Source organism: Hyperolius riggenbachi, chromosome 9 (genome assembly GCF_040937935.1).
Source record: "Hyperolius riggenbachi isolate aHypRig1 chromosome 9, aHypRig1.pri, whole genome shotgun sequence".
In the NCBI taxonomy this organism is placed as follows: Eukaryota; Metazoa; Chordata; class Amphibia; order Anura; family Hyperoliidae; genus Hyperolius; species Hyperolius riggenbachi.
The window spans coordinates 247,877,294-247,902,258 of NC_090654.1; the positions used below are offsets into that span (position 1 = coordinate 247,877,294).

Here is a 24,965-nt window from a genome sequence, read left to right on the forward strand (position 1 = left end):
CAGACTCCACCTCTGACTCCCCAAAATTGCTCTAACTCCGACTCCACAGCCCTGTTTAAAAGAAAGTAAATGTCAGCCTCCATGTCTCTCACTTGAAGTGTCCTTTAACCAACTGGGCAAGATGTACTGGTATCCCCAGTGGGATCAGGAAACCTGGACTGGAATAACTAACCATTGTCTATTGCATGGTTCAAATGTGTTACCCTTACCTTGCTAATATCAGATTCTAGTCTGGGATATTGAGTGGTATATTCGTATACCACAGCCAGGCAACTGGTATTTAAAAGGAAATGAATATGGCAACCACCATATCCCTCGGTCTTCAGGCGTACTTTAACTAGCCGCTAAGTAGCTTTAAATTGGTAGATTAAATCCCCTTCCTGGGTTAGTAGAACTTTTAAATCAGACCACCTGCCTGACAGTTTTCTACTTTGCTGTTAGCTGGAATCAGGGCCGGGCCGAGGCATAGGCTGGAGAGGCTCCAGCCTCAGGGCGCAGTGTAGGAGGGGGCGCAGAATTCATTCAGCTGTCATTCCTAATTGTGTTTGAAGCAGAAAGAAATAAGAAAAGGGGATACACAGCAGTGACTGCAAGCCAGATAACTAGATATTAAGGTGTTGGGGAGGTTGTGGGCCCTGTGGCCCTCTTAGTCTAATAGCAATCAGTGTGTGACGGCTGGGGTGGCAGGGATGGAGGGGCGCACTTTGGTGTCTCAGCCTTGGGTGCTGGAGGACCTTGTCCCAGCTCTGGCTGGAATTGTCAATTTGATGCTGGTAGGTGGACTTCTGAAGGTTGAAAACTGGTAACAATGGCTCCCACTCTGCGTTGCCCTGTAGGAAGATGGTTGTTTGTAAGCAATATGTACTCCCCATACAATATTGTCACTATAGTTGCAAAGAATTTTAATTGCAATTTCAGCTTCCCAGACTGATCTGAAAAGTTCACATCTGTCTCCAAATTGATTAAATAAAGGACCACTATTGCAAAAAATTGTAACATTTAAAATGCATGTTAACACATACAAATAAAGAAGTATTTTTCTTCCAGAATAAAATGAGCCATAAATAAATGTTCACCTATGTTGCTGTCACTTTTTCGATTTGTAGAAATCTAACAGAGCCGACAGGTTTTGGACTAGTCCATCTCTTCATGGGGGGGGGGGGGGTTCTCAGCATGGCACCATTTCCTGAAACTGATTTATACAAAGATGTTGGCCAGCCTCCCCGCTCGCTCGCACACTTTATTTTTATTTATTTATTTTTGTTTATTTTTGACAGTTGAACGAAGCCACTGCCATTCATGGAGTCCTTTTGAAAATAAATAAAACGCAGAGAACACCCTTAAGTAGATGGGCTAGTCCTAAACTACCAACTGTAAATGACAGCAACATAGCAGAATAGTAATTGGTGGCTCATTTTACTCTGGAAGAAAAGTACTACTACATTGTGTTTTTACATGTATTTATAATTTTGCAATATTCAAGATTGTGGCCCTTTAACCACTTGCAAAGCAGCAGTCTCGGGCCCCTTAAGGACCACAGACTTCTGGTACCCAAAAAGAGGGCTAATGTAACAATAGTGTCAGCAGGATAACAGATTTATGTGGAGATTTGCAGAATCACCAATAATACAGATATAGTAAGCAAATGGCGTGTAAGACGCCATTTGTGGGGAGGGCCCACTGGTGAGAGAGAATAGTCAGACAGATCAGGTAGGCAACAGACGGGCAGATAAGGTACAGAATCGACAAGCAAAATCAGAGTGAAGTTCAAGCAAAAGTCGGCAACAAGATCAGATGGGCAGAGGTACAGAATCGCAAGGCGGTCTGGAAGCAGTGAAGGCCTGTTTCCACTAGTGCAGAAATCGGGCTGAATCAGCAGTTTCCCTGCAGGCAAATCCCGCAGGAAAACTCTGCCATAGGGGATAATACTGCCGCTGTCCGAATCGCTTGCCATATCGATTCGGCTGACATTGCAGCATTTTTCTGTGCGAGTTGCAGTGAATCCCATAGATGCGCATGGCCTGGCTTCCGGGATTCGGCTGTGTACTCGCACAACAGGAAGTGCCACCGTGTGTCTCGTAGGATGTGTGGCGGCTAGTGGAAACGGACCCTTAAAGCACTCATCTAGAAGTATGGCAGATCTGTGATAAATGTGGCATTTCTTTTTAAGAAAGGCTGCCTACCAAGTACTTTTTTTTTTTTTTTTTTTTTTTTTTTTTTTTTTTGAGTATCTGGTTTCAAAGCTGACCTGATGTAAGTACATACTATATTTCACCCCCCCCCCCCCCCTCCAGCTTCAGGAGCGCAGATAAATAGGTTACATTTGGAAACTGAATAGTTCTATTAGAAACTTTCATACTGGAGTATATAAAAAGACTCAGCCGCACCTTTCCGGGGAGTTTGATATTTTATGGCAGTGACATAATCAGCCTAAATAGTATACATTACATGTGTTCTGTTATGTCTGTACAGGTTTTTCAATTATTAATCTTTGCTATCCCCAGCGGGAATGCAGCGTGTGTCTGTGAGGAAACTCTACAGCTGCCTCTGCTTTATCTACCTCCCATTTCCATGGCAAGGGGGACGTTCTAATAACCACCTATTTCCACCTTGTAGGTTATCTGAACCCCCTCCCTAAGCCCTAAGGCTCAACACACACCATACAATCTTGGTTGTTCAATCTTACCACTTTCATGTAGTATAAGAGCTTATCCAATCAATCATTCAAGGTAGTTTCAATCTGTTGGCCCTTATACTACATAGATTTGGTAAATCTGTACAACCAAGATTGTATGGTGTGTTGAGCTTTAACCACCCTGGCGTTCTGATTAAATCGCCAGGGTGGCTGCGGGAGGGTTTTTTTTAAATAAAAAAAAAACTATTTCATGCAGCCAACTGAAAGTTGGCTGCATGAAAGCCCACTAGAGGGCGCTCCGGAGGCGATCTTCCGATCGCCTCCGGCGCCCAGAATAAACAAGGAAGGCCGCAATGAGCGGCCTTCCTTGTTTTGCTTATATCGTCGCCATAGCGACGAGCGGAGTGACGTCATCGACGTCAGCCGACGTCCTGACGTCAGCCGCCTCCGATCCAGCCCTTAGCGCTGGCCGGAACTTTTTGTTCCGGCTGCGCAGGGCTCAGGCGGCTAGGGGGGCCCTCTTTCGCCGCTGCTCGCGGCGAATCGCCGCAGAGCGGCGGCGATCAGGCAGCACACGTGGCTGGCAAAGTGCCGGCTGCGTGTGCTGCACTTTATTTGATAAAAATCGGCCCAGCAGGGCCTGAGCGGCAGCCTCCGGCGGTGATGGACGAGCTGAGCTCGTCCAGACCGCTCAGGAGGTTAAGCCAGGTTTTCTTAGTCGTGTTTAGAGGTGTGATCTAAAAGTATTTATCTAAAGTTTTTGAGCTTGTGGTTCAACAATAAGGCCACTTTTTTTGATTTTTAATAGTTTTATTTTACATGTGAGGCTGAACTGCGTGCTTTTAGAACTTAAAGCCTCCCATCTGCTGGCCTCTTTCAGACAGCTCTCAAACCTCCCTAAAGCCTGGAACCCGCTAGAACGATTTTTTTTTTTGCGCGTTTAGGGAGCGATTCAAACCACTACCGATTTCCCTAAATGCTCGGCTTATGTTAATGGTTGGGCTAAATTCCACTGGCGCGATTGCAATTACCAAATCACAACGCAGGGCATGCAGAATTTTTAGTGTTTCTGTAATGTGAAGTATATAAACACCAGCCTAATCGCACACCTAAACCTACACAGATTGATATTGCTAGCGTTTTGAAGTTACTGCCCACTGGGTAAAAAAGAAAAAAAAAATGAATTGAAAGGACCAATCAGAATTAAAAATCGCTAATCGCTTCACAATTGCTGGCAAAAACCTAACACTTTTTAAAATTGTTACTAAAACGCTCATGAAATTGCTTACAAAACGCTCATGCCGTTTTTGTAGTGGGTTCCAGGCCTCACACACAGACAACCAACAGTTTTGAAAGTAATCTTGGTACTGGTACTGCCTCCGTAGAAGTGCCAACCACGCAAAACGGCTGTCGGGCTCTAGTGCCCTGCACCCACTGTCGCCACCCATCTTTTTATGGCTTGGTATGTGCACAACCTCCACAATTGTTGCTGAACTATCGCATCCATGCTATGTGCTGGTCCTATTGCACAATAAATCAGCCCGCTCAGCAGTCCCGACTTTTCCTTTCATATTTATTGCACCATTTTGCAGGTAACCGGCTTTTCTATCAGTGTTGCGGGTTCATTCCAATAGTCCAAAATTGTTTATAAAGAATGTCATGTCTGCTGTTCATATAGTGCTGACTTCTTCTCCTGCAGCATTTCACACAGTCTATAGTCGTGTCACTGACTGTCCTCACAGGAGCTCACAAATACCTTCCATAGTTATTTTATGTCCTTAAAATAGACTAAGGCCAATTTTAGGGGCGAACCAATATACTTATCGGTATGTTTTTATGATGAAGGAAACGGTGTGCCTGACAGAAACTCGTGCGAACACAGGAGGAACATGCAAACTCCATGCAGGTAGTGACCTCGCTCAGAAATGAATCCAGGACCCCTGCCCTTCGAAGCGAGTGCTATCCCCTATACCAATATGCTGCCCGATATTAAATACTTTTTTCAACCTCAGTCTGCAGCTACTGTAATTTTATTGCTGGAAATTATGGAGTCTGTTATAGCAAACTTGAACTAAAAAAAACTCACTTGAGGTTTGATACTTGCCTAAGTAGAGGGAGGGCTCTGGAGACCATTGAGCCTTCCCAGTCCTTTCTCCATCTTGATGTTCCTCTGCTGTGTCTGGTTAGTTATTCGTCCTGGTATGTCTATGGCACTCTTCAAGCAGCCTTCAGCTTGTGTCCCCTAAGTAGTTCCAAAGATGAGCGTATCCGTACTGCGCATCGCAAGCCTGGACTTGCCTGTGCATGATATTGATGCACTTAACTTTTGCACTGCTTGGGCACACAAGTGCCCGGTTTTCCTGGAATTAAGACCTACCCTGAAAGTAAGCCCCAAGCAGGATTTGCGAAAACTCTCGAAATATAAGCCCTACCCCAAACGTAAGCCCTAGCAGCAGTAAGAGGCAAGTGTTTCTAATGGAGCCGATGGTCTCGCGGGCAGGACCATGGCTCTGTCATTGGGCAAGTCGCTGAACTCGCTGCTACTCAGCGAGCGCAGTGATTTGGCCAATAATGGAGCCATGGTCACATCTGCAAGACCATTGGCTCAGGTAGATACACAAGTTGCCATACTACTTCCCTCTAGGCTGAAGCTTTGGGACACCGCTGCATGGAGCTGGGGGAAAGAGGGTGCAGGGGGACATGGGGTACAGCACAGCATGAAGCTGGGGGTAAGAGGATACAGGAGGGCATTGGGGACAGTGGAGGACATAGAGGGACACATGTCACAGGACGACAGGGGAGGACACTGGGACAGAGGGGGGCACTAAAGGTACAAGGGCATGCGGGCACACAAGAGGTGGATCCAGCGGAGGGAGAGGTGGCACAGTGTGGAAGGCAGGCGGACACACTACACAGGAACTTGTGTATAAGACATGCCCTGAAAATAAGCCCCAGCACAACTTTGGAGCAAAAATTGAGACATTCTTTTCGGGGGAAACGCTGTCGTTCTGAAGCCTGCCCAAGAAGTGCCAAAGAACACGTTGAATAGCTTTACCTGGGGAATTCCCAGGATCAGTGGGACAGACCGGGAGGGCTCTGGATATAGAGCCCTCCCTTTAGTTGGGTAGGTATCGAAACTGAAGTGAGTTTCTTCACTTCAGGTTCCCTTTAAGGCTGCATTTCCACTTGTGCGGTGCGAATCGCCGCGGTAAAAATTCGCATGCGGATGCGAATTTCGCATGCGGGTGTATGCGAATTTTCAATCGAAGTCGCATGCGAATTCGCATGGATGACTATGTATGCGAATTTAACCATGGTAGTGCTGGTGTGATTTTCCATTGTTTCTATGCGAATTCGCATGAAGATTCGCATGAAAATTTGCATACCCAAACCGCATGCGAATTTCCTATTAAATACATTGTATGCGATTCGCATAGCAGTATGCGGTATGCGAATTCTGATGGCTCTGCCATCCGAATTTTTTTCTGCACAGAAAAAGGCAAATGAATCCTGACAAGTGGAAACCGTCCCATTCACTTGTATTGCTATGCGAATTTGCATGCGAAAAACGCATGCGAATTCGCGATAATGGAAATGGGCCCTAATGGCCTGATGTAAAGGACTTTCGAGAAGTCTCATCTGGGTCATAGAGTTCAAACACTCCACACAAAGCCGGAAGCAAAATTTCACACCTATTTTCCTACTCTATAGTTTTTTTTGTGTCTAGTTTGAAGTGTTGACTCAATACTCAGGAAGGGATAAGCTACGCCAATTGCCATGCTGGGGATGTGTATACCTCAGGTGGAGAAACCACTCCCGCTCCAATGGCAGATGTAAGCAAAAGGATATTATTGCAGTACAATACAAAATACGTGCACAGCCCTAGAACAGTCACAGGTGTTACATGGCTTGTCATTAGGTGATCAGTCTATAGAGATGGATTGCTAAAGGAGGTTTGTTGTTACAGAGAATAGTTACACATTGCAGAAGTCTGTTTTGTATCTCAGCTGGTAATTCAGAGATTGGATGGACAGGTTTTTCAAGGTGGTTGCTAAGAAAACTGGAGCAAAAGTGGAGCCGATGCCCTAAGCAACCAGGGTGCGTTGCTCTGCTCCTGCTCTCTCTAATTCCGGGGTGAGAGAAGGTTTTGTGTTTTGGGAGCAGCACAAGAGTCTTGGAAAGCATGAGTTGGCACACTGGGTGTCTTTTAAATGGAGTGTCTGAGTGTTTGGGTAGGAGGTAAGGAGGGAGGGTGTCTGAGTGGCTTCAGCTTGCAAGGCTGGCAGACGACATAGTGGGGTCACTAGAGCCTGAAGATATCTTTGAGGAGGGCTTTGGGGATTGGTACCATTAAGGGTACAATTTTTAGTGAACAATCACGTTTTTATAAATTGTTTAGATTGAAGAAAAGATCATATCTAATCAATCCTCACCTTCAAAGAATCCAGCTTTTGATCATATCTCTACCAGTTGTAATCTATGAAAAAAATCAGCCAAACAGAACAATCTGAAACAATTGATAAAGCAAAGATTTGTGATCGATTGGGTCAATCCGCTTTCCTGTTTTCATGCAATACAATCCGAATCAACTGATGGAAAACGTATTATTCATTAAAATCGTATCCTTAAGCGACACATTTAGGTGAATTAGGGGGCGAGGAGGAGGAGTCGGTTAAAGCAGCAGGGACAGCCATACAATCCCTGGAAAAAAAAATACACATATAAGTAAATAAATACTTGTTCTACTTAACATATGTTATTGTGCTGACCACATTTTGAATTCAGTGAATTTTATATAGTAATCGAAGAGAAAACTGTTTCAGGCATCTTTACTGCCTCTGACTGAAGCTTCCCTCCCCCCCCCCCCCCCCCCCTTCCTAGAAACTGCACTGTCATACCTAGCTTGCTTTGTAAACACGTGAGAACAGCCTAGATCGTATTTCAGCAATTTCTGCAGAAGGTTGAGGTGGATTTTCCTTCTCTGCCATGTCACCCTTAACTGCCCTCAGCCAATCCTTGAAGAGCAGGGATGTCAGAGGGGAGTTAACAAGTTTCCCTCTCCTCAGCAATGTACCAGACTAGAGCCAGGCTGCCTGAGATAAGATTCATTACAGCAGAAACATTTATGATTAAATTGGAATGCTTACAATGCAGGGCCAGGTTGTAGACTGCATAATAAACGCAGAGCAGTGGTTAAATAGAATTTTATTTTGTGGCTGACAATCCTGTTTTAACATCTGAAAAATGATTGTGAATGGTTGGTTGTTTAGGACCAGCCCTTCTCAAATATGTACCAATTAGGGCTTGATCTTTTTGTACTTTAGCTTTCTTATAGCGATCGCTTTATCTTAAGCCTGGTGACACCTTGTAGATAATTGGTTTCCATCTTTTTCTACCTGACCAGCAATTGATGCACTGATGAGCACCCAGCTGAGCATGCATGTCTGTACATGCCCGGTCCTGCGCAGGGGGATTTAATGATCAGTGAGAAAATTACGCATAGCCCATCCAAAAGCAAGATGCTTGCTGGAAAACAAACAAAATGGCAAACATCTATTTGTCTAATGGTTCTAGTTATGTTGTCAGCTCATCTATTTAGGATGCGTACAAGCACGGATTGTTGCCCGTTAGTGATGACGCAGATTTGAGTCTGATCCTATGCGGAGCAAACACTGTACGGACACGCATGTTGCTGGGGTACATCTGAGTGACTTGCACTTAATGGGGAGGAGAGGAATGGCTTCTAACTAGTGAAGTGAGAGGAGCAGTACTGAATAATGTATCAGAAAAAAGGAGAGAGAAGAAAGTGCCTCTATGGTGCTATACTTTTAATTCAGTTTGCAAATTGCAGAAGAAAAGCACGCATAAGATTTGCAAGCATATCTCACATGTTCATTGTTCCACTCCTCGGACGTCTATCATGGCCAGCGGGGGACATCAACAAGGGTACGTGGTAGGTTTGGAGTCCAAGCAGGCTTCGTGTGCCGGGTAATATTATCTGCAAATGTATGCGAGAACTTCAATAAAAAAGACCTTGTCCCAAGAACCTCAAAAAGGCTCCCCATAGCGTAATACTGTTTAAAATGTATTACAAATGAGGGCTCAATTCTGATGCTTCTTGACTTCTCTGCAGCTTTTGGATCATGAAATAATTATCCAGCGATTGAACAATTACTGCGGCCTAATGGGTGCTGTTTTCAGCCGGTTTCAGTCCTTTCTATCTGACAAGACACAGCAAGTGTGTCTGGGCACCCACTACTGTAATCCAGTGCCTCTTGCTTATGGAGTCCCACAGGGTTCTGTGCCATCACCATTACTCTTTGTAGTCTGCATGCTCCCAGTGGCCAAAACAGTCTAGAACTATGGCCTAGGATATCATCGGTATGCAGACAACATACAACTGTATCTGTCCTTCAAGCCTGGCACACAAGACCCATCAGCATCCATCAATGCCTGTTTAGTGGAAATACAAAATGGATGTGACGGACACCAGCTGGTTGAGGCTGAACTCTGACAAAGCAGAGGTGTTAGTGGTAGGCAGTCCACACACATAATGGATAAAGTCCAAAAGTCTCCCCACTTTATACTGCAAGGCATTTCCCCAAATTGGTGTAAAACCGGGGGGGGGGGGGGGGGGGGGGTTCCTGTACGGAAAGCTAAGCAATACTCTATTACCTCACAGAAACATCAGCCAAAACTCAATATGTTGCGGCATAACGCATATATTAGCAGTGACTGTATGCAACACGCGCACCTAATGCGCAATGCTAGTTTTCTCCTCCATTGTCTCCCTGTATTTACAGGAACAGGAATGGAACTTCCCAGTGGCAAAGTAGCCTAATAATGCAATGGGGAATTGCTACTAAAGTCGTTTTTTATTTTCTTAACTGTGTACGTACTGTTGTGTTCAGGACTAAAACAGCAAATGCCATGAGCCTGCTGAGTTAGTAATTTTTATATGGCTGAAGCTTGATTGCTCTGGTGGCAGTGGATTGCTTTTTTATCTTCTTTTGTCATGAGGTTTGCGTTGTTTAGATAAAGCTGGTGTGGAGAGAAAACCAACCAAATATTGATGAAGAAAAAAAAATGCAAATGTTTGCTTTCCAACCGAACTTGAAAATGACAACTATGGTTGCTATGACAACGTTTGTTTCTTGTGTATCCATTGTATTTGCCATACATTTGTGAGCAGTTATTTAGAAATTGTTTTATAAGCAACTAGGCCTAAGGGCTGGAACCCACAGGAGCGCTTTTGGCAACGTTTTGGCAGCGCTGCGATACGCTAGCACTTTGCCAAAACGCTGGGCTAATGTTAATAGATGGGGCAACTTCCACAGGAGCGTTTGCGTTTCCCAGAAACGCAAACGCAGGACGTGCAGCAAAAAAATACACTGTTGCAAAAAGCGACCAAGCACGCGCATGAATCTGCTTGCAAACCGCTCAGACAAAACGCTAGCGGTTGCATTTCGCGTTTGCTGATTTCAGTGGGTTCCAGGCCTAAGGCCTGTTTAAAAACGGGTGCTAGGCTCTGGCTGCGACCTCGGCACTTGCTGTCATCTAAAAAGCGGTGCCATTTTCATGTAAGGCCTGGAACCCACTACAAATCGCAAGCTGCAATCGCTAGTGTTTTTGAGCGTTTTGTAAGCGATTTCATGAGTGTTTTCTGGTGATTTTGGTAGAGATTTTAAAAAGTGTAAGCTTTTTGCCAGAGATTGTGTAGCGATTTGCAATTAGCGATTTAATTCTGATTGGGCCTTTCAATTTCTTTTTTTTTTTTTTTTTTTTTTTATATAGTGTGCAGTAATTTGAAAACTCTAGCAAAATCGCTCTGTGTAGGACTTGACGAGCGATTACGCCAGCATTTATATACTTTACATTGCAAAACCGCTAACGTTCAAAAATGCTGCGTGACCTGTGTTTGCGCTTTTGGTAATCGCAATCGCTCCAGTGGATTTTGGCTCATCCATTAACATTAGCTGAGCGTTTAGGGAAATCGCTACAGTTTTTGAAAACCTCCCAAAACACTCAAAAAATCACTCTAGTGGGTTCCAGACCTAAACTGTATGCAGCTTGGAAGCGAGACAGTTGGTTTGCATTGGCCCATTATAAGCTGCATACTGTTGACATGAGATTTTCATGCAAGCTGAAATTATCTGCATGTCTTTGCCCATTTTGAGTTGCAGTCATTTGAAGGTTCTTTTGATTCAATAAAACCAATTGTATCCATGGAATTTTTCTATCTCTGTAAAGCAGAAAAGAGTCGTAAACTGCTTTTAGACAAGAGAAAAAGCTCAGGAGAAGGTGTTCAGTGCAGCCGTCTGTCCTGGTTTTATTTTTTTATGTCATGGAGGACAGAGGAGTCTTGTACAGCAATTTCAGGAATACATTTTTGGGGATAATAAAAAGCAATTTCTAACAGAAGTATGAATACTTTTTTTTTTTTTTTTTTCTCTTCTGCGTGGCCAAACTTAGACCCAATAACCTTTTTCAAAGAGGCCCTCTAATAGAAAAGCCAGAGACTGGGAGAACACTTGGAGGGGCAGGATTTCGCGTGCGTTTTTGATTACATTTTTTTCCTAGAACATTTGCATTTTTTGTTTTGTTTTTAGGGCTGTGCTATTCAATGCATGGAAAAAAAAAAAAAAGTCGTTGGGTCTTTTTAAAATCAAGGCTTGAGCGCATAGGATATGTGATTCCTGTGTGGGCCATTGACTTCATTAGCCGGTGGAATCGTGCATTTTTCTTTTTTCTGTGTGCTAAAAATGCCGGTTTCCTGGCTGGAGTGCCAATTGGACAAGTATTACAGCCAAACAATCATTGGCAGCACAGTGGCGTAGTGGTTAGCACTTTCGCCTTGCATCACTGGGTCCCTGGTTCGAATCCCAGGCAGATCAACATCTGCAAGGAGTTTGTATGTTCTCCCCGTGACTGCAGGGGGTTTCCTCCCGGCACTCTGGTTTCCTCCCACATCCCAAAAACCTACAGATAAGTTAATTGGCTTCCCCCTAAATTGGCCATACACTACCATACATACACTACATGATACATATATAGACATATGACTATGGTAGGGATTAGACTGTGAGCCCCTCTGAGGGACAGTTAGTGACAAGGCTATATACTCTGTACAGCGATGCATAATGTTGGCGCTATATAAATACTTTAAAAAAAATAATAATTTGGTGCAGACCTATCAGGTGTTCAGACTTCAGGATTCTGTATACATGTTCCAGGTTGGTGACTTTGAAACGTAACAGCCGGAGGATCAGCATGCCAGCCGAGCAACTAACCTTTTCGGAAGGTCATCTGTGGCATCCAGTTTTTCACTTAACTGATTTTATGGTAATGTCTTGTTAAAGCAGCAATGCTTAAAGGTGACATCAGGGGAATGAAGCTAATCTAGATTTACTTACCTGGTGTTTCCGCCAGCCACTGCAAGCTTGTGTCCTTCACTACAGCTGCACTCCCAGCGGATCACCTGGGGACCCTCCGTAGTACTTCTGCGCCTGCTCCTGGTGACAGGGGAGTGAAGCGAGCAGCGCACATGCACAGTAGCCGTCAACCTTCGCACTTGCACATGCACAGTAGCCGTCAATCTCATCAGGTCAGCGGCTGCTACGCAGGGGACCCCCGGGACACAGAAGCTTGCAGGGCTGGGGAAAGCCCCAGGTAAGTAAATCTGGATTAGCATCATTTCCCTCCCTGATGTTTCCTTGTCCTGTGTCCTGATCACCCCTCCCAGCTGCGTGCGCTAGGCTTCAAGTCTCCAATTCAAAACAAAAAAAATCTGCACCAAAACGGCACAGCGAGAACATCAGAAATCCCATCATGCTTTGCACAGCATCAGGGGAAAAATGCCCGGGTAGTTTTCTTCTGTGCAGCTAAAAATGAGGCTTGGGTAAGAAAAACAAAGTTCTGATGCTGTGAAACACCAAGCCTTTTCAGTGCTGCCGAGTAGATTTTTTTAGTCTGGAGGTTCACTTTAAATAATGTAACGGGAAATGAGGTGCTGTCTGTAAAACATTCTCATTAAAGAAGTATCCACTATTCATTTTCTGGGCGCCGCTTCTTCCTCCTCCGGCAGGATGCTGCAATTGAGGTAGATGTGAATTATATCACAGCTAAATTGCTGTCTTGGTTATAGCCAGACGATTGCGTGTTACAAGCAATCACCCATATAGACAGGCAGAGGGGTATAATTTATGCCCACCGCTTGCCAAGGCTACTTAAAGGGGTTCTTTCGCGAAAAAAGTAGGCAATTAAAAAATGTGACAGATGACAGGTTTTGTGCCAGTCCATCTTTTTAAGGGGGATTCTCAGGGCTTTCTTTGTTTTCAACAGCATTTCCTGAACAAGAGTTGCAAAATCTAACTGACATAATAGTGTGCAAGTGATTAGGGAGGCCGGCTGGTATCTTGCTATTTTGGCAGTTAAACTGCTGTTCAGGAAATGCTGTTGAAAACAAAGAAAGCCCTGAGAATCCCCCCTTAAAAAGATGGACTGGCCCAAAACCTGTCATCTGTCACCTTTTTTAACTGCCTACTTTTTTCGCGAAAGAACCCCTTTAAGAGTTTATCTGCTTCCTGTATTGTTTCCATGGCAGCTGTCTGCTTGTCAGGGGGGACACTGTAGAAGTGGATTGCAGGTGCAGCCTAGCCATGTCCCTAAACCCCACCTGTGACTTTTGCCCAGGTCCATGACTGCTCCACAAGCCAACCGGTTATATGGATCCTCGGCCATTTGGCTCGTGTTCCTTTTTTTTACCAAATGGCTGGGAGGAGCACCTGAAGCAACAGAGATAAACTTGTACAGACAGTCTCAAATCCTGCTTGGAAGTAGGCTTTTTTTTTTTCAATCTCACTTCAAGGGTTAAACCAGAGATCTAAATGAGTTTCCCTGCATTTAGACTGGAGTATAGCTGAATAGTAAGGCTGCATTTCCACTTGTGCGGTGGGAATCGTCGTGGGAAAAATTCGCATGCGGATGCGAATTTCGCATGCGGGTCTATGCGAATTTTCATGCGAATTCGCATGGATGACGATGTATGCGAATTTAACCATGGCAGTGCTGGTGTGATTTTTCCATTGTTTCTATGCGAATTTGCATGAAAATTCGCATACCCAAACCGCATGCGATTTTCCTATTAAATACCTTGTATGCGATTCGCATAGCGGTATGCGAATTCTGATGGCTCTGCCATGCGAATATTTTCTGCACAGAAAAATGCAAAGGAATCCTGACAAGTGGAAACAGTCCCATTCACTTGTATTGCTATGCGAATTTGCATGTGAAAAATGCATGCGAATTCGCAAAAGTGGAAATGGGCCCTAACTCACTGACTCAACACTGTGTGCCATATGCAATTCACTTTTTCACCTGAGTTATCTCCTAGGAGATTTTTATCTTCTCTTTAAACTCAAATTTCAGCATTCTACCATTCTAAAAATACCCGAAAGTTGTTGAAAGAATACTATCAAATTTATTTTGAGTATTTTTTTGCTTGCTGGTGGCTTAAAAGACCTTTTATGAAAACCTTTTTTGAAAATATCACCTAGGTGAAAAATATAATTGCATATGGGACTGTGTGTCTGAGAAACACACCTGAAAGAGGGAACAGATATCAAATAATATAATATAATTTTACTCAGTACAGGTTCTCTTTAAAGAGGAACTCCAGTGAAAATAATGTAATAAAAAAAGTGGTTAGTATTTACAACTATGTATAAATGATTGATGATAGGAGGAAATCACCACTCAACTGCACCTGTGGAAGGCAGTGCTGGACCATAGGCAGCCAGGCCTATACTGGAACAATGAGCAAGAGAAAGTGGTCCGCAACAAGGTCTCTCCACAGAAATCAAGGATTTATTAAGGACGTATCCTCACAGCAAAAAAAGGAATACAAATGCTGAAATGTTTCGGGCCATGCGGCCCTTAATCATAGCACACAACATAAATGATTGTTAGTGTTTGCTGATTGTAAAATCTTTCCTCTCCTTGATTCACATTCTGACGTTTATCACATGGTGACATTTTTACTGCTGGCAGGTGATGTCACTTGGAGATGCTGCTTGCATTATTTGGCAGTTGAAAACAGCTGTTATTTCCCACAATGCAACAAGGCTCCCACAGTGTTCTGTGAGGCACTGACATCACACTGTGGGAGGGGTTTCACCACAATATCACCCCCTGATGATCCGTTTGAGAAAAGGAATAGATTTCTCATGGGAAAGGGTAGCCGCTACTGATTGGGATGAAGTTCAATTCTTGGATACGGTTTCTCTTTAAGGCAAAGTAAATATACAGCTGGGTAAATGCTATCATACTTCAGACCCCAAAAAGCAGACACACTGCAATAATAATAATGCAACCGCAGCCAGCCTGCAAATGAGATGCACACATAAGTATGTGATAAGCAAGTCTTAGGGCTAGTCCACACTAGGTCCGGAAACGTATCCGTGGCTGCGTTTTTCAGCCCTGATAAAAAAAACGGAGTCCCGGATGCTAATGTTAAAAATAGCAGCCGTCCTCACCCAAGAAAAAAACGGATCCGTCTGCGTTTACAGGGACCCGTTCTCAAAACCTGAACGGAAGGTCTGGAATTGCTGCATTTTTACGGATACACGGATGGGTAGTGAAAAGCAATAGGAAAACGCAACTCCATCTCCACAGGCAAAATAGCACCAAAAAAAGATGAAAAAACGGATAGCCTGAACCTTATTATTGGCCCAAATAATCCTCCTCCTACCTTCCTAATGATAGACGTTTTCTGTCCGTTTTTTGGGGTAAAAAACTGAACGAAAACGGATGCAAATCTGATGCACTTTTTATGAAAACGGATCAGTTTGCGGTCTGGTGGTACTTCCCCCCCCCCCCCCCCCCCCCCCCCTGATCCCAGGCTGCAGCATCCGTCCTGCAACCGTGCCTAGTGTGGACCTAGCCTTACCCAGGATTGAAGACTTGCATGCAGATCTCACACATTCCGCCGCTGCCCGGTGCTTCCTCAGAGGTCTGATTTTTGGGGTCTGATAGCATTTTCCCAGCTGTATGTTTAATCTGCTACATTTGACTGACTTGATTTCCAATGTAAGGATACAAAATACAGAATTGGTAATAGTGACAAAAGTATCACAATATAAAATATGTAACCTATATGTTACATATAATTATGTAACAAATTCCAAGACACAAAAGGGTGGCAGAGCCCTGCCCTTGCAAGCTTACAATCTAAAGGAATGGGGGGGGGGGGGGAACAAGCGGTGGGGTACTATACAATATTCATACCTAGAGGCCGTGTGTTTTAGGTTATCTAGTAGGTGTACAGCTTGGCCTTAAAGTGGATCTGAGATAAACTTTTACTAATTGCATAATTGTGTTCCCTTTCATATAGTTTATAGGGTATTCCTCAAGCCAAACACTTTGTTTTGTTTTCATACTCTAATTCCCTATAAACAAGTTTTGGCCACAGCTCCTTTTGTTCCTTGGCACTGTAGCAAGGGCTTATGGGAGCTCAGTCTGGGCAGGAGGAGGTGGTTACTAGCCATTGATTTCAGAGGCAGAGGGGAGGAGGGAGGAGGAGAGGGGACTGAATTTACTCACAGGCAAGCTGATAGCATCTCCAGCCCTCAGGCATGTGACAATGTGACAAACAGAACATGGCTGCCCTCATTGTATCACAGGAATAAATAATCATAAACTTTTGAAGCTGTTTGAAGCTAGATATGCTGTGTAAACTATCTAAACTTTTTAGAGTAGATATATATACAAGTTACTTGTTCAAGCGGGTCAGAGATGAAAAACTGACTAGATGTCAAAGGGCAATGGCCTCAAAGGTAGAGCATATGCTTGTCGGAGAAAGTGAGTTTTGAGGGAGCATGTAAAGATATCAAAGGAGTGACTGATGTGTTGTGGAAGGGCATCCTAGAGGAGGGGTGAAGCGATTAAGGGAGGTAAAAGCCAATGAACGTATTGGTATGTTTGTGGGTGGCAATATGAGTAGTAACCTAGATGTGATTGCAAGGTTAACGTTGTAAAGCAATTCAGAATGTAAATTGGAATGGGTGCTTTTGGGCTCTTTGATATCCTGTTCATTGCACGGGTTTTCCAGTCTTCCCGCATAGGTGAATGCTGGAGGAAAGTAAAATGTAATCTATTTCATAATGATCAGTTGCACTGCAGAGGGGTGAAAACACTACCTGTTTGTTTTTAGGACATTGACCTCCCTAATCATATAATACACACTGTATACACAGTTTGGACATTTGTCTACAGTAGCTACCAGAATGTTTTTGAGGTGTGGATGGACAATGGAGTTCCTAGACCAGGCATGGGCAAACTTGGCCCTCCAGCTGTTAAGGAACTACAAGTCCCACAATGCATTGCAAGAGTCTTACAGCCACAGTCATGACTCCTAAAGGTAAATGCATTGTGGGACTTGTAATTCCTTAACAGCTGGAGGGCCAAGTTTGCCCATGCCTGGCCTAGAAGAAACCCATACAGGCTACCATGCTAGCAGGATATCCTGTTTATTTCCTTTTAAACTCTCCCAGTAGCCTGGCAGCCCTGCTGGTCTATTTGGCTGCAGTAGTGTCTGGATAACACCAGAAACGAGCATGCAGCTAATCCAGTCAGATCTGACAATGTCAGAAACACCTGATTTGCTGCATGCTTGTTCAGGGGCTACGGCTAAAAGGATTAGGCAGAGATCAGCAGGACAGCCAGGCAACTGTTATTGCTTAAAGTGGTCTGAAACTCCGACATAACATTCAATAAAAATGGTTTCCTACGTTTTATTACTCATATATAGTTATCATATTTGCTTTTGTGCATAAGTAATGTTGTCGGTTTACAAAGTACAAGTTTCCAAGGTGTAGCTTATCGTACCCTGAAAGCTGGCATTGTATTTTATTCAAACTGCATTTTATTATATATAAACATCTGCTAATGAGCTTTTCTGAACTGTGTGTGTGTGTGTCTGAAGCACAGAGCGCTCCTTCACTTGTTAGACTGTGTTTACACACATTGTAACAAGACTGGAATGTAAACAAAGATACTGTTATCTACAGTTTGGATGCGAATTGTAGCTGAATAGCAGGACACAATGCTTTTGTTTAACCATTTCAGTGATGTTCTGCTAAAAAAAAAAAATTCTGGGATAGCAGCTTTCAAGCGCTATGGCGTTATGGTCGCATACCGTGCCCCTAACGCAACGCATGGTGGTGTTGAAGTTGGACGTCAGATTGAGCTGCGTTATGCAGCTCTCAAAGCAGCCGCTCCAGGTTAGTGATAGGAAGTCCGGATCTTTTTAAGGATTCGGATCATTTGAATCGGATCATTGAAAAGATCCGGATCTTTGAACAGACTCATTTGAATAATTTTACTAGGGAAGCAGACTGGGTGAAATGACTAGCAGGACAAGACTTTCCCTGCACTGCACATTCTGTATGTTCCTGTTTCTTCCAGACAGACATCCACTGTGAACTGAATCTTTCATTGTGGTGATCCGGATCAAATGAACGATTCGTTCATGATCCGGACAACACTACAGTCCCACCATGAGTCACCACAGTGCAGTGAATATTAATTAGCCATGTGGCTGGCCGCAGAGGAGGAGGGGAGACCTCCTCCTCCAACATTACTGAGTATAATGTACAGCATGCAGCACTTTGTTTAAACGTGCTGCGTTACTATGTAACGCAATGTGTGCACTGTGAACAGCACACTGATTTTACAGTGCTGTGAGTTAGGCTGCGTTACTGGCTGCTGTAACGTGGGACTTTAACGTCCCACTGTGAAACCAGCCTAAGTGTTGTAAGGCAATAGTGCTAACCCTTGTGCCACTAAGGACTCTTTCAATAAACGAACCCAGTGGCAAAAAAGTGGCATGTTGCATCTGAGCATCCTTACCAGATAACCATAGTTTGGTTGCTTCTTGTCATTTCACCTCTGTTCCCCATAGAACAGAACAAGCTTTTTTGGATGTTGAACACCACCTGTACGGCAATTGTTCCTCAAATTTTAAAATGATGGTGATCCATTGTCCATTATTCAGTGCCTTAACATTGCTAACATTGGATTCAATACATTGGTCACACATTTTGTTTTGTTTTTTGTTTGTTTTTTATACCTTCTTCTCTTAGTTTTCACGAAGTTTTTCCTTTTATTTGGGTTTTGTTTGTTTGGTTTTATGTTTGTTTGTTTGTTCTTTTATATTTTGTTGTGAGGTTAAGGAAATCAGGTTGATTTTAGGACATGGTGTTGCATTTGTTATAAAGCAAAGTACAGTAAGACACCCATTATCCAGCACTAACAGGGATTGGCTGATGCCGGATAAGTGAAGTTTCCGGTTGCTAAAAAAAAAAAAAACGCCTAGCTAAAAACAGTACTATACCCCACACTGCATACTTACCACAAACTCTGTATTAGTGTTGAAATACAGTAATTCAACGCAAATAAGGACAAACTACAGACTTGATGTAACAGAGGTTTGTTACTGTGTAAAGAAGTAGATTTTTTGCATTCTGCAAGGCTAGTATTATTTTTCTGGTTGCATGAGACTTCTGGGGAAAGTGGACCTGAACTCTTGCACAGGACAGAAGGAAAACCTAGAAATGCACCTTGTATGTATTTAGAGAGTTTGGCCTGTCTAATCCCCCCCCCCCCTCTTATCTGTGACTAAGCACAAGTTGTAATTTGATCTCTCAGCTGTGTCCGCTCAGGAATCTCATCTGCCATGCAGAGCTGCTATTCTGTAAACACAGGATGTTAAAGCGGAACTGAAAAGGAATAAAAAAACTGTGGGGCTTCTGCCAGCCCCTTGCAGGCGTCCTGTGCCCACGCCGGTCCTCCTTGATCCTCCATTCCCCCTGCCGCCAGCTAGTTTCGGTTTCGCTGACAGGCCACTGCGCAGCCCTGCCACGCGTAGCCTTTTTTTTTTGCATTCCTGTCCACAATAGCGTCCTGCGCAGGGCGCTATTGCGGATGGGAACACGAGTGAAGCTGCGCGTGGCCATCGCTGTGCAGGCGCAGTGGCCTGTCGGCGAAACCAAAACTAGCTGGCGGCGGAGGAATGGAGGATTGTGGAGGACCGGTGAATGAGACCGGTCGACTACAAGGGGCTGGCAGAAGCCCAGAGTAAGTGAAACATTCATATTTTTTTTTTTTTTTTTTTTTTTTTTAACTTCAGTTGCGCTTTCACATGATCTTCTTCTGTGAAAGCAGGATGTAGACACACCTCAGATTTATCACATCACAATAGAGGGAGAAAAGTACCCATTTAAACACCACCAGACCAAACACAGAATCAATCAGTATAAATCTTTATTGGGATCAAAACTTCAAATATAAAAACAATTTAAAAAAAACTTTCGGTGAGAGAGGCGGAGTACAATTATAATAATGAATAATCGAGGGTATACAGCATAAAATATGCAATCCTCAAAAATCTCAAATATATTAAGGCCTCTTTCACAGTGGGACGTTGCGTTTGATGCGATGTTAAAGTCGCACAACGTGCCCCCAGTGCAGCGCATGTAGGTTATGAAATCGGACGTTATTTTGCACTGCGTTGTGTCTCTTGGTAAGCCATTTTCGTCGCATACTGATGGAACGAAAACGGCGCATGCGTTACATTTAAAAAAAACATTACTAAGCATGTGCGACACACAACGCAGCAGATGCATTGCTAAACGCACAGCATGCAGCACTTTTTAATAACGCTACACGTTACACACTAACGCAACGTGTGCACTGCGAATGTCGCACAGACTTTGTATTGCTGTGCGTTACTCTGCGTTAAAGTATTTTATAACGGGAAAGAGGCCTTAAAGAGACACTGAAGCGAAAAAAAATATGATGAATTGGTTGTGTACTATGAATAATTACTAGATAAGCAGCAAAGAAAATCTTCTCATACTTTTATTTTCAGGTATATAGTGTTTTTTCTAACATTGCATCATTCTATAATATGTGCAGATTACACAACACTCAGCATTCAAAATGAGTCTTTCAGAGCAGTCTGTGAAGTAATGACCTCTCCTCTAGCAGAGGAAAAGTAAATAGTCCAGGAACAGTTGAGATAATAAAAGTCAGATAACAGATGTATATTAGCATATGTGCTTTGCTTATTATCTGTTCTCCTATAGTAAGAAACAGGAAAACTATTAATGACCATTTTAGTTTTTGGGGTGACTTTTGTGTATTTAGGCTCTTAGGGCTGGTGCACACCGAGCGGCTTTTTCAGCGTTTCTGCAGCCGCTTGCAGCTGCGGATACGCTTGGTCAATGTATCTCAATGGGGTGGTTCACACCAGAGCGGGAGGCGTTTTGCAGAAACGCATACTCCCGGGATGAGGCATTTTTTGGATTGCGGATGCGTTTCTGCCTCAATGTTAAGTATAGGAAAAACGCAAACCGCTCTGAAAAACTCCTGTTCAGAGCGGTTTTGCCGGCGTTTTTGTTACAGAAGCTGTTCAGTAACAGCTTTACTGTAACAATATATGAAATCTACTGCGCCAAAACCGCTACACAAAACCGCAAAACGCTAGGTGAAATGCTACAGAAAAATAAGAAGCGTTTCAAAATCTGCTGGCATTTTGCGGATCTGCTAGCGTTTTTTGGTGTGCACCAGGCCTATGTGATGCAGCAGTCAAGTGTCAGCATGCACATATCTGGGAATTCAGGAGGTATCAAATTCCACCTCAGCGGTATTCCATTGGTCTATTTTCAGTTGTATAAATTTGCATGCAAAATTTGCATAATACTGGATCAACTCTAAATTATTTGCATCTCATCAACCATGCGATGGAAATGTATATTCTTATTTTGAATCCATTGCTACCTGGTGTCTGTCTTCCTCTATTCGGTTTGCTTGTTCAGGTTATAAATGTTATAGACTGGGGATGGATAGCTGCTCTCCTGCTGCTAAAAATTAAAAAACCGAAAGCCCAATATAGTGTAGTATGTATTGGAAAAGAGGAAGTAGATGAAACGTAAGTATTATACTAACAAACCAGGGTTACGGCAAAGGCAACCACTGTAGATGCAGGTGGGGAGATTAGACCTGTCTCCACTCAGGATTAAGATGTCGCTCTCTGTGGATAGAAGGAAAACGGGGGTATACACCACCCTTCCACCAAGGCTCGATGACTTGCTTTGTAAAGGTGTACAGAGGCGCCAGTAGGATAAAATACGCTAAAATCGTTTAAAACGTTCAGTCGGCGGTGGTGGACCAGCCACTCCAAACACACACTGCTGTCGAATAAGGTAATAATCATCATTTATTCACATACTCCTAAAGACAACTGGCAACGTGTTTCAGGGGCCCAATCCCGCTTCATCAGGCAATAAACGGAGCATCACACAGCTAGGGGTCCAATGGTACCTCTGCTGTTCAGGAAATGCTGTTGAAAACCCAGAGAATCCCCCATGAGCAGATGGACTGGCCCAAAACCTGTCGGTTCTGTCAGATTTTAACTTGCTACTTTTTTTCGCTATAGTGGTCCTTTAAAGGCAGAGGATCAATGAGACAGCCGGGCAACTAGTATTGTTTGAGAGGAAATATAGTGTAGACTATCCAGTGGCTTCCCACTACTGACTGAAGTATCTACATTTTACACCCCTTCTCCCAGGTTTGCTTTAAAACTCAAGTTAGTTAGGCCAGAAACCCACTAGGAGCGATTTGTAAGCGCTAGTGATTTGATAAAGCTCTTGCTAATGCAATGCAATGGGGGATTCATATAAAATCACATCGCTCAAGTGGGATCACACCCATAGCATTACACTAGCAAGAGCTTTCAAATCGCAAAGCGCTCAGAAAATCGCTCCTAGTGGGTTTCTGGCCTTAGACCTAATTGGAAAAGAGTCAGGAATACATGCAAGCGCTTGAGATGGTCTGTGCAGTGGAAGCGAATTTTGACTTTTCCCAAACGGTCTGCAATTTGCAACATTTGCTTCTCATCGTTCTTCCGTACTTTCAACAGGAAACTCCCACATAATTTCATGAATTGTTTTGGTTAGGAACTCATGAGATCAGTGGCTAAAATTCTTGTTTTTGATCTGTTTTTAGTCATCCTATTTCCTTGTTTTGTTTTTCAGAGATCGTTTACCTTAATACTGGAAGCCTGGGACTGGGATAATGACACCAAAGTGGGTGAGTAATATCCCTATACCATGTTTTTTTGTCCATATACTGTACACTCACTGAACACTGTAGTAGGAAAACTAAGTGCCCGATTCCACTGCATATTATCCAGTCCAGGTTCTGGATTCTTCGTTTTGGAGTTCCCACTAGTCTTATGCAATTCTTGTCACATCACAAAGCGCAACTGAATGAGACTTTGCAAGCCCACCAAAAATGATTTAGTAAGTGCACAGGAAAGGGAATTGTGCTTTGCCTTATTGCAGTGGAAACTGGTCTTTTATACCGGGGTAAATCATCCTCTGGTCTTCAAATAAGCCTCAGTTTTTGTGGCACAGATACCACAAGACGTTGGAAACTCCAGATACTTTGCTATATGTTGACATGACTGCATCAAATCAAATAGATTTAACTACTGCACATGAATGCTACAAATCTCCTGTTTTAAAGAGGAGCTGTTAGGTATAAGGTCTCAGAGAAAATAAACACATAGATCAGTAGCTAAAGATTGGCTGTACTTACATTACATATGCATTTCACTGTCCACGTTTGTACTTCACATAATTTTTATATAGTATTTGCAGAGAATGATGCTCCTGACAGCTCATGGCAGGTTCCATGTTTGTCTCCTATGAAGCCAAATGTGTCTTCATGTCCTGCCTGCTTCCTGATGATTCCACTCTCACAAACGCTGGCAATGAATAACACTACTGTGCAGTGCATAGTAATTAGCCATGTGGCTAGGAACAATAGCGGACTCCTGCAGTGTACTCTGCCCGAGATTTATTAGTGCTGTGCGCTAGACTGTTACATGCTGTTGAAACTTGAGCCTCACTAGCAGCCAGGGGAGGGCCCCAGAATGCTTTGCAGTATCTGTTATTCGGCTTGCGTCCTCCTTAGGAGCCTGGGAATAAGGAGCCTTGCTGTCAGCAAACATCTAAAGTAAGAGAGATTTTTTAACTGCAGTATTGCCTTTTTGCCTTCCTTCTAAACTGTTTAACACAGGAGAATAGAGGTTTAAATTAGCTTTTGCAGCCTGACAGTTACTCTTTAACACTTCTCAAACCATAATCAGCCTGGACTGCTGATGCAAGCCATGGATTTGTGCCTTCTCATCCTACCATCTATGCATCAGAAATCGATATTTCTCATACCTTGCTTTGGTTTTCCTGTTTGCATTCGGGATGGTCATTTTGGAAACTGATTAATCAAATGATGTAGCCGTAGCATTTCATTGGCCTGTTTTATAGCTGGAAATTTGCATCAACCTTGAATTTTTTGCTTGTAATTCACTGGTCTTCAGCTATCTAGTGTTGGTGAATCTGTGCTTACAGATGGTTGCAGCTTTTTCTTTACTGACCTGGTTCAACGTGTTGTGCTTTCCACAGCTTGAGGAACCATTGCCTGTCTGTCACTTGGAATCTGTCTGGCCATTTTGTATCGAGATCTTTCATCAGTAAGGCTTTGCGCCCACAGATCTGCTGCTCATTGGGTGGTTTTGTACCATTTGAGTAAACTGTTTACTGAACCACGAATTTCTCATACAAAGTTACAGAATGAGTCAGTTAAGCTCTTTTCATGCCAACAATCTTGTCAGTCAGAAATCTGAGGTTTCTTTTCCCTCCCTTCTTTTCCCTCCCTTCTTTTCCCTCCCTTCTTTTCCCTCCCTTCTTTTCCCTCCCTTCTTTTCCCTCCCTCTCTCTTGACAGAACTTTGTTTTTCACAGTAAAGTTTGCAATCATGTGACCTTTACCTGTGCTTTTCGGGATCCTATCCTCCTTCTGCAGACAGGGTGCTGTTTCATTAAGTAGTCTGAAAAGATAAGGCTGCTACTCCCCTTCCCTTCTGCATTGATTTGTGGGAGGGTATATTGTATGCGTAAGTACGCTTCTTCTATCCTGCAGAACTCCATGGGATAGGAGAAGACATTACATAGACTGCCACTCTTTCCTCTTGCAGATCTCTGTGGGGAGAGTACACCGTGATCGTATAGACTGCCATTCAGCCTCTTTTTCTTGCAGAGCTGCATAGGAGGAGTTGTGACACTAACTGCCACTTGCCCTCCCTCTTGCAAAATTCTATGGAAGGGGGAGATCCTGTAGACTGCCTCTCACCCCACCCTGTTGTATAGCAGGGAGGGAATATACCCTGTCCAGCTGTGGCCCAAGGAGGGGGAGGTTTGGAAAATCCAATG

At 43.5% G+C, this 24,965-nt stretch overlaps 1 protein-coding gene and 1 long non-coding RNA gene across 3 annotated transcripts in view; one reads left to right on the forward strand and one right to left on the reverse strand.

The window, feature by feature from the left end:
- JAG2 (jagged canonical Notch ligand 2) overlaps positions 1-24,965 on the forward strand; it is a 178,118-nt gene that overhangs the window by 60,953 nt on the left and 92,200 nt on the right. For both annotated transcript variants that reach the window (XM_068254255.1, XM_068254256.1), the window contains exon 3: positions 22,729-22,783. In XM_068254255.1, coding sequence (XP_068110356.1) covers positions 22,729-22,783 — 55 coding nt within the window. The remainder of the gene's footprint in view (positions 1-22,728; positions 22,784-24,965) is intronic.
- On the reverse strand, positions 7,136-9,649 carry LOC137533086 (uncharacterized). The gene is made up of 3 exons (XR_011024134.1): positions 9,535-9,649; positions 8,524-8,633; positions 7,136-7,336 (listed from the first exon to the last, which is right to left on the reverse strand). It is a non-coding gene; the product is annotated as an uncharacterized lncRNA (long non-coding RNA).